Source organism: Quercus suber, unplaced genomic scaffold (assembly GCF_002906115.3).
Source record: "Quercus suber isolate HL8 unplaced genomic scaffold, Cork oak 2.0 scaffold_415, whole genome shotgun sequence".
Lineage (NCBI taxonomy): Eukaryota > Viridiplantae > Streptophyta > Magnoliopsida > Fagales > Fagaceae > Quercus > Quercus suber.
The window spans coordinates 409,929-419,928 of record NW_027069866.1 but is presented as its reverse complement, the minus strand read 5'-3'; the positions used below and the strand labels follow the sequence as shown (position 1 = coordinate 419,928).

The following is a 10,000-nucleotide window of genomic DNA, read 5'->3' as shown; positions in this document are numbered from 1 at the left end:
TCTTCAAGAACTGTGAACTTATTAGGGATTCTTCCTTGTGGCGTTCAAAATTTATACCTTTGGTTCGTGATTCAATTATAATCATTGGGTTAAGGTGTTATACTTATACCTTTGGTTCGCATTTCGATTATAAATGTCAGGTCAAGGTTTCTATCAAAAATCTGAATTTTAGCTTTCTTGGGCAAGCATTCCAATATTTTTCTTGGGTCTCAAAGCATGTCAATTGAGGTTTGCATCACCTTTAAAATTTTGTAGTTAGGTTATTGATGAAAGAATTTGTGAAAAGGTGATTGGTGACCAAGATTAGGAGTGGGCATGCGATTAATGAGATAACAAGTTGTAAGACAAGCATCATCCCAAAAGGAGCTAGGAAGAGAACCGTGTGCAAGTAAAGCATGGGCAATTTCAATAATATGACGATGTTTTCTTTCACTATAACCATTTTGTTGATGAGTATGTGGGCATGAAACACGATGAGTGATGCCAATTCGTTTAAACAACGTGTTTAAAGATCTAAATTCACCTTCCTAATCAATTTGAACACTAAGAATTTTAGCATTAAAGCGACATTCAACTTGACTTTGAAATTGCTTAAAAACATGAAAACATCAGATTTTGCTTGAATGGGATTGTTAAGGACCAAAATTTGACAAGAAAGTCCATTCCATGAAAAGTAAGGAAAGATCATGGGCCTTAACAAAAGAAATCCCAATTCATGAAGTTAAGAATAACCATGAAGGCCCAAAGTCCCAAAAAGAAGGAAAAAGAAAGAAAAAATAATAATAATAATAATAAAAAGAAGAGGACCTAGACTTGGTCAGGCCAAAGGACATGCAACAAGAAGAATCAACATCAAGGCCCTAGGACCTTGATGTGTCCTTTTGAAGCCTTGAGAAGAGGACCTTGGTTGACATATGAGAAAGCCAAGGTGTATGTTCAAATTTCTAGCAAAAGCCATTAAAAAATCCAGCAAATTAGGTATTATCTTTGTAACCCATGCTCCAAGCCCATGGGTTCCCAAGTTGGTAGTAAGGAAGAAGTGGTTTGGTCTGTAAAGGAGTGATTTCTGGTGAAAGGAGGATCCCGAAGGTTTCTCTTGGTTCATATATTTGCTTGGAATGCATGAGCCAATGGAAAACTCAGTTCCTCCATGTGCATGACATCTCCCCACAATTTCCTCTATATTGTCATTTTCAATCAAAGTTGTCATCTATTGCATTGAGCAACCCACCCACTCCTTTGACTTTCCAAGAAGGAATCTTCCATTTATAGCTAAAGCCAAACACCCTCTTTTGAGTTATAATTTCCTAATTAAGCTAAATCTCTGTCCAATGCACTTTTTCAGGTTCCATAGGACATGGTTTTACCCAGCAAACCAAGGACATCCTCATTTGGGGTACCAGACCATGTCCACTGTAAAAGGAACACTAAAGCATAGCAGATGGGAGGGGGAGAAAAATGGGCATTTAAATGGAGGAAAAAGGGCAGAGTTCAGAGGTTCAAAATGATAATTCTTAGAGCTTTAAAAGCCCGGCAAGGGAGAGGGGAGAGAAAATGAACAAAAATAAGAGAGCCAAGGAGGAGGAATTCATCCTATATCCTTGAAATCATTCAAAATATCACTTAGCCTCCAAAGAAACATATGCCAAAATATGCACACATCAGATATCACTCTCTTCCACAAAATCCTCCTCACCTTACTATCTTAGATAGCAATGTCCAAGCAAAGCTACTTGGACTTGAGTTCCAAATCCCACAAGTCTTGTGCAAAAGCACTAAGTCTATGAGAATTAGGGCCAAGATCCTCGTGGCTGACTCATTCTCATGAAATTCATTTACATATATGTATATGTATTGGAATGTATATCCTAATCTGAGGAACTAACAATTATTTGAAAATGTGTATTGTATAGTTGTTCTTATGCAGGACCTAAAGAGGTAAAGGAAAATGACAAAACTCCATTGCATAATAAGCATGGAGAAAGATCCTATAGTTCAAGGTGTAGAAACTCAATTTTGCACCTATGATTTACTCAAGAAGAATGACTAAAGTGACCATCCAAGAACCCCAAAAATCATGATTGCATTACATGCATTGATTCATTCATTGCATATCATAAAAATAATCTTGAGATTCTAATGGTCGCGAGGGTATGTCCGGTTCCCGAATCGGACCGTCAGATTGAAAGATATCACATGATCAAGTTTGCACGGTCAGCATGCATTGTGTCTAGATAAAGTCAACCACGCATGATTAATTTAAATTAATTCTGATTGGTTAAAAAATTAAAATTAATTAAATAATTTTGTGATTGGTTGATAATTAGTGTCTAAAATAGGATTGCTTGCATAGAAATAAAGGGGAAAACTGGATAACAATAAAATTGTGAATAATTTGAATTTTATCAAGATTTATTTTAGAGTATTTATTTACAAGATAATTGTTGCTAAAGAGACCTAAATTATCTAGAAAAGAGGTAACAATCTTAGAATATGGATTCAAAACACGTCTAAGTGAAAGGCTCAACTCAAGAAAACCTAAAAAAGGAGTTCAAAAAGCACCTGAGCAAGAAAGTGCGTTTGGTGTCCAAAAGTACCATTTGGCACTTTTGGAGTGTCGATTGGCACTTTCAAAGTGTTGAATGGCATCCTTTTGGGCTTTGGCCCAACTCTCTTCAGGTGCCAATAAGGCATATCCTTTTTGACTTTTTCGCAGAAAGAAGCATCCCGATTCGCATTCTACTCATCATTACTTATTTTTTAAGCATCACAATCTCTATAAATAGAGACTGGATCTCAAAATTTAACACATTCTTTGACGCTCTAGGAGATACACATTTTCACACTCTCAAATTTCTCACCCCCTTTCTGGTATTCTCTCTTAAACTAGGGTTTTTAGGTTTCAAAGATAATTGCATAAATTTCTTTGAATCCTAAAACATCCTTTCAAGAAGAAGAAGTGTTCCATGCAAGAGGTTGCTTCTAATTACCCTTTTCTTTTCTTTATGCTTTTCTTGTAGTAAAGATGCATGTTTGTATATATTTTTTTAGTGTAGTTCTTTCAAGTATCCATAACATGAATTGTTAATTTATATTGTTAAAGCATGTTCTTGATTCTTTTATTATGGTTATGATCTCTTTCTTGATTTCAAAGATCTGCATATAATCAATTTTTTTTTCTTAAAATAAAAATGGATCTGCATCTTCCTTAGATGTAGATCTGAATTTTTCTTAAAATAAAAACAGATCTACATCTTCCTTAGATGTAGACCTGATTTTTTTTCTTAAATGATTTTTTTTTCTTAAAATAAAAATAGATTTGAATCTTCCTTAGATGTAGATCTAAATTTTTCTTTAAAATAAAAATGGATCTGTATCTTCCTTAGATGCAGATCTGAATTTTTCTCAAAATAAAAGTGGATTTGTATCTTCCTTAGGTATAGATTTGAATTTTTCTTAAAACAAAAATGGATCTGTATCTTCCTTAAATGCAGATCTAAATTTTTCTTAAATTAAAAACTAATTTGTATCTTCCTTAGATACATATCTGATTTTTTTAACATAGCAAATTTTGAAATTAAAAAAAAAAAAGAAAAGAAAAAGAAAAAAAAATCGTGAATGGTTGTGTTTGTTGTGTTTGTTTTATTCAATATATGTAGCATAAATTTACTTCATGAATGAAATCCTCTTCTCAAGCAATCTTTTTCATACTTCTTGAACATATAAAAACAGATCTGATTTTTCTGTCATAAAAAAATCATTTTCTTTAAGTTCTTAAAAATAGATCTGATATTTTTTAAAACCAAAAGACTTTGTTTTATTAAATAAAAATAGATCTAAATTTTCTCTCTAAAACCGCCTTCTTTTACACAACAAAAACATATCTGTATAAACCAAATTCAATTTTTTTCACTCACAACAACAAATCCGAATTTTTTTAACAAAGGAGAGGATACGTTCATAAATAAATTTGTGTGATTTAGTTTATTTCACATGTGCAACATATCATTCATCTCATGCATAAAAAAGGGGTGCAATGGTCACAAGAGTCTAGAAGACCAGACTCTGTTTAGGCGGAATGGGTGTCTAACATCTTCCCATTTCGTAACATAGCCTCTGAATGTAGTTTCTTTGGATAGGTAGACCTAGGTCTTATCTTTACTTTTATTTTGGGTAAATTGTAATTAGGACAAAAAGCCATGTTATTTGGTAGTTTGTAACTAGGACCCAAAGCCATATAATTTTCAATTTTTCAAACATATATTCTTTTAATCAATGAAAGGAAACAATCCAATCATGTATTTTTTATATTTAGTTTTTCTTATTTTTTTGTATAAAAAATAAGTGGCGACTCCACACCACTTCCCCAAAAAGAGAGGTGCCCCTAAAAGCACTCAAAAATCTCTCTTTTTTTTTAGAGCCACTTTTCCGATCTCTCACACAAGGGACCAGAGATTCTAGGTTCCATGGATTACAGTTTTAGTACCCCTAAGAGCCACAACATCACGCTCAGGGAACCAAGTGAATGAACTGTTTTAAATGTTCACACAATAAAAGATAAGGCCTAAATATTCTATTTTAACCTCCTCCTCATTATGAACATTATGAATAATTATTTTAATTATTTCGTAAGAGTAAAAGGTCATTTTATGACACTAAAACACTTACAATGGTATTTTATTGCTTAGGAGGAAATCACATTTTTGTCTTGAGGAGTTTTATATGACTTGTACACAAACCGGTTCATATAACGACCCCAATAGGCCACGGAGAACCGGACCCAGTCCAACCATCCATCCTTGGAGGCCCAAGATCCCTTGTCATCAATGGACTTAGGTACTATCCAAAAAAAAGAACCCACAGGGATACAACCAAGTGAATCAACTATAGGCATCAACAAAAGAAACATAATATTTATTGCCTGAAAAGGAAACAGTTGGAGATGGACCCCATACATCTGAAAATAGTAATTCTAAAGGCCTAGGTGCAACAAAGGATGAAGAATTGAGAGACAACTAATGACTTTTGGCTTGAGAGCATGCTGAACACATTGCCAAAGTTTTATTTGCAGAAACTAGAAGTTGAAACTTGGATAACACTTGACAAATAATACGAAAGTTGGGATGTCCCAAATGATGATGCCAATTTGCAGCAGATGTTCTTTCTCCAAGCAGAGCATGTGGTGAAGTGGCTGGAGATGAACGTGAAAAGAGAGGATATAGCCCATGCCTAAGAGGTCTGTGGTGGAGGATTCTCCTGGTTGTGAGATCCTTAATAAAAAAGAAGTTAGCATAGAACTCAAAAAATACAGAATTATCTTTAGCAAATTGACTAACAGAGAGAAGATTTTTGCAAGCATTGTGAACATATAGAACATGTTTTAAAGAAAATGAGTGATTAGGTGTAGAGAGAGATGCATTTCTAGTATGTGAGATAGGCAAACCTTGACCATTGCCAATTGTGATCTGATCAGCGTCAAAATATGCTTTAGAGCTCACATTGAGATTAGAGAAATCTGGTGTAAGATGATGTGAGGCACCAGTATTAGGATACCAATTGTCATCTTGAATGGAAAATGGTGAGGAATAAAAAGCTTGGGCAGTTATAGGTGGATCAGCTTGATAAGAATGATCAAATCTGTGGTAGCAACTTATAGTAGCGTGACCAGGTATGTTGCAAACTTGGTAGACAACACATGGAGTCCCAAAGGAAAAGGGATTGATGGATGACTTTGAGGAGTCACGACCACATCCTTTTGTGCCTCAACCATTTTGATTTGAAGAAGATCCACGTCCATAGGAACCATGACCACAACGACCACGATTTATGTTATTCTGAGTTGCCATATTGGCAATTGAGAATGCTAACTCAACAGCTAATTGTTGCTATTCCAAGTGCTACTCATGAGCAAGGAGATACCCATATAATTCATCAAGAGAAAGAGGGTCCACCCGAGTAGTGACAGAAGTGACAAATGGGTTGTATTCAGTTCCTAAGCCAGCAAGAATATAGGAGCTCATTTCAGTATCTGAGAGAGCTTGTCCAACTGTAGCGAGTGTGTCTCCAAGACTACGCATTCTTTGAAAATAATCTGTCACATTTGGGTTATCTTTCTTTGAGGCAGCTAATTGGTATTGGATTTTGATAAGGGGAATTTTTAATTGGAAAAATAAGTTGATCTCCAAAGATCTGTTAACTCTATTATGCATACTGAAGACAGTAAGCTGAAGGGAGTAAGCTGAAGGCAGTAAGCTGAAGACAGTAAGCTGAAGGTAGTAAGCTGAAGGCAGTAAGCTGAAGGCAGTAAGCTGAAGGTAGTAGGCAAACCTCCGTCGGGACCCATTAGTAAGTGACAATGTTAGGGAGTCCACAAAGCTCACCGCATTGCCGACAAATTGACCTTAGGCAGTGAAGATGGGTAGCCGATGCTAATAAAGCTCAAGGGTGTAGGCGAAGCTGACGACCCTAACGAGGTCATAGGCAAAACTGATGACCCTGATGAGAGAGTAGGCAAAGCTGACGACCCTAAAGTTGACGACCCGGACGATGGAGTAGGCAAAGCTGACGACCCTGAAGCTGACGACCCTAACGAGGTCGTAGGCAAAGCTGACGACCCTAAAGCTGACGACCCGGACGATTGAGTAGGCAAAGCTGACGACTCTAAAGCTGACGGCTCCAATGTATTCTTGACTTGATCACCACGCATGAGTATATAAGGAAATGTCTTGTATCCCACGCTTAGTGTTAGTCTCCTACAAGGAAATGATTCCGTAATATGCGCTCATGAGGATTCTTATAAGGAAAAGACTTCTAGCCCAAGAAAGAGAGGTCAACCCTCTACTACTATAAAAACCTCAATACCCTCACAAATCAAAGTACGCATAATTGACCCCGCTCTAGCACTTTAGAGTTATGAGAAGTTCTAACTTGACCTTCGGAGGATATTTGGCCGGTACCACACCGGTACTCCTCTTAAGGTCTTCAGCTTTTGTGTTGTGCAGGTGCCGTTTCGAGTGTGCGAGAATCGTGTGGCTCACTAGTGATTTTTTCGGCATCATCAGTTGGCGCTGTCTGTGGGAAACGCAGTAGAGATTCGCAAATAATATTAACGTTTCCTAGACAAAAGGGTTGCATGGTACTCACTCGCTCGATGGCAACCACCAATGATGTTCAGGAAGAGGAACCACACACAACTGCCCTCGAGAGACAAGTTCAAACTCTCGCTACTGCCATAGAATGCCTCACCAAACAAAATCACGACTTGGAAGAACAGCTGCGCCAGAAGAACGCAGCACCGAATAACCAGCAAGGAGATCAAGGGACCAACGCGGAAAGAAAAAACCAAGAGAAACCTGAGGGCAGCCACGCCCCAAGCAGACTGGAGAGGCAAAATTTGAACATGCCATCCCTCACGGCTACAACTCCGCCACATATTGCCGCAGAGATGCAGGCGATGAAGGAGGAGATGGAGGTTATGATGAACGGGCTCAAAGGACGAGTGTCTAGTGACCATGACGACTTGGTCAACCGCACCGACTCGCCTTTCACCGCGGCCGTCAACTCCTTCCCCCTACCCCATAAGTTCCGCATGCCGCATATAGACAGTTACGACGGGGTGAAGGATCCGCTGGATCATCTAGAGACCTTCAAGACCCTGATGCATCTTCAAGGAGTAGCGGACGAGATCATGTGTAGGGCCTTCCCTACAACGCTGAAGGGCCTGGCGAGAATTTGGTTCAGCAAGCTGACGCCCAATTACATCAGCACTTTCAAAGAGCTAAGCGCCCAATTCACATCGCACTTTATTGGAGGACACCGATACAAGAAGTCCACAACATGCTTGATGAGTATCAAGCAAAGAGAAGATGAAACACTCCGATCTTACATAGCCCGCTTTAATAAGGAAGCACTCTCAATCGACGAGGCCGACGATAAAATACTCATAGCAGCATTTACGAATGGGCTGAGGAAAGGTAAGTTCTTATTTTCACTATATAAAAATGACCCGAAAACTATGCCGGACGTGCTTTACAGGGCCACCAAATATATGAGTGCCGAAGACGCTCTACTAGCTCGCGAGGAAAAGCCCAAAAAGAGAGAAAGGTAGGAAGATGCCAGAGAGAAAAGAGGGCGGAAGATGGCAAGAACCGGAGAACGAAGGGATGATAGGCACTCCGAGCCCCCTACGGGGAGATTTGCAAGCTTCACTCCACTGACCGCCCCTATCGACCAAGTTCTCATGCAAATCAAGGATGAGGGGACACTAACTTTCCCTAGAAAGCTGAAGGGAGATCCCAACAAACGGTCCAGAGATAGGTACTGTCGCTTCCATCGTGATCACGGACATGACACAGCCGACTGCTATGACTTGAAATAGCAGATTGAAGCCCTCATTAGACAGGGAAAGTTGCAGAAGTTCGTCAACAAGGAAAGGACGGATCATCAACATCAAGAGCAGCCACCCCGCCGAGACAATGAGCGCCCCAGACCACCTATAGGGGACATAAGAATGATCACAGGGGGCACGGCAACTATAGGGTCGTCCAAAAAGGCCAAAAAAAAAAACATACCTTAGGATGGTTCATAACGTCCAGCTAACGGGCTCCGTACCAAAAATAGCACGGATGAAAAACCCAATCATAGGATACTCAGAAGAGGATGCCCGACGTCTTCACCACCCTCATGAGGACGCGCTTGTTATCACCTTACAAGTGGGGGACTTCAACATGCACCGAGTGCTAATCGACAACGGCGGCTCAGTAGACATCTTATACTACCCGGCGTTCCAGCAGATGAGGATTGATAGAGAACGGTTAATACTGACAAATGCTCCACTGACTGGCTTTGGAGGTACGAGGGTATTCCCATTAGGCGCAGTCACGCTTTCGGTAACAATAGGTGATTATCCTCAACGGATCACAAAGGAGATGACTTTCCTTATGGTCGACTGCTCATCTGCTTACAATGCTATCATTGAACGACCCACCCTTAACTCATGGAAGGCGGTAACATCAACATACCACCTAATGATCAAATTTCCTACGGAGTACGGGGTTGGAGAGCTACGAGGAAATCAGGTGGCCGCATGCGAGTGCTACATTGCCATAATGGAGATGGAAGATCATCAGCAGACCATGTGCATAGAAGAGCAACGGACCATGGCAGAGGAAGGGAACCTACCACCTCGAAACACTGGACGGACAAAAGCTGCAGCACCTATAGAACACGGAGCACCTACGGAAATACTACCAGTAGAGATAATATGAAGAGCAACGGCGCTCCCTAATTTCCCAATTTATTTAGTTTTTCTACAATTACTAGTTTTACTTAGTCAATTTTCCGCTACAATATGTTTTTAAGCCTAAGGGGGCAAGTACTTCTACAAATGCATGATTTTTTAATTAATAAGAGGAATATTCAGACACAACTATGTTTTCCTACCTGCATTCTTATAAAGTCCACAAGATGGACGAATCACTTCAAGAGGGTAAAGACTCCCACAAAGTGGACGGATCATCCCAAGAGGATGTAATTTTAAGTCCACAAAGTGGACGAATCATCCCAAGAGGATGAAAACAACAAGTCCACGACCCCAAGTGGACGACTAACAAGGTGACGAGGTAAGACTTAGTCACCTCAACAAGTCCACAACCCCAAGTGGACGACCATCAAGGTGACGAGGTAAAACTTAGTCACCTCAACAAGTCCACGACCTCAAGTGGACGACCATCAAGGTGACGAGGTAAGACTCCCACAAAGTGGACGGATCATCCCAAGAGGATATAATTTTAAGTCCACAAAGTGGACGAATCATCCCAAGAGGATGAAAACAACAAGTCCACGACCCCAAGTGGACGACTAACAAGGTGACGAGGTAAGACTTAGTCACCTCAACAAGTCCACAACCCCAAGTGGACGACCATCAAGGTGACGAGGTAAAACTTAGTCACCTCAACAAGTCCACGACCTCAAGTGGACGACCATCAAGGTGACGAGGTAA

General features: G+C 39.7%; 1 protein-coding gene and 1 non-coding gene across 2 annotated transcripts; one reads left to right on the top strand and one right to left on the bottom strand.

Annotated features, from left to right (window-relative positions):
* Nucleotides 1–5,899: 5,899 nt before the first annotated feature.
* On the bottom strand, nt 5,900–6,038 carry LOC112010740 (small nucleolar RNA Z247). The gene has a single exon (XR_002882780.1). It is a non-coding gene; the product is annotated as a small nucleolar RNA Z247 (small nucleolar RNA).
* A 1,112-nt stretch (nt 6,039–7,150) lies between these two features.
* LOC136062443 (uncharacterized) lies at nt 7,151–8,107 on the top strand. The gene has a single exon (XM_065761470.1). The coding sequence runs from the start codon at nt 7,151–7,153 to the stop codon at nt 8,105–8,107; it is 957 nt and encodes a 318-aa protein (XP_065617542.1).
* The last annotated feature ends 1,893 nt before the right edge of the window (nt 8,108–10,000 follow it).

Excerpts from the sequence above, each read along its gene's own strand:
- LOC136062443 (XM_065761470.1), top strand. The coding sequence starts at position 7,151 with ATGGCAACCACCAATGATGTTCAGGAAGAGGAACCACACACAACTGCC.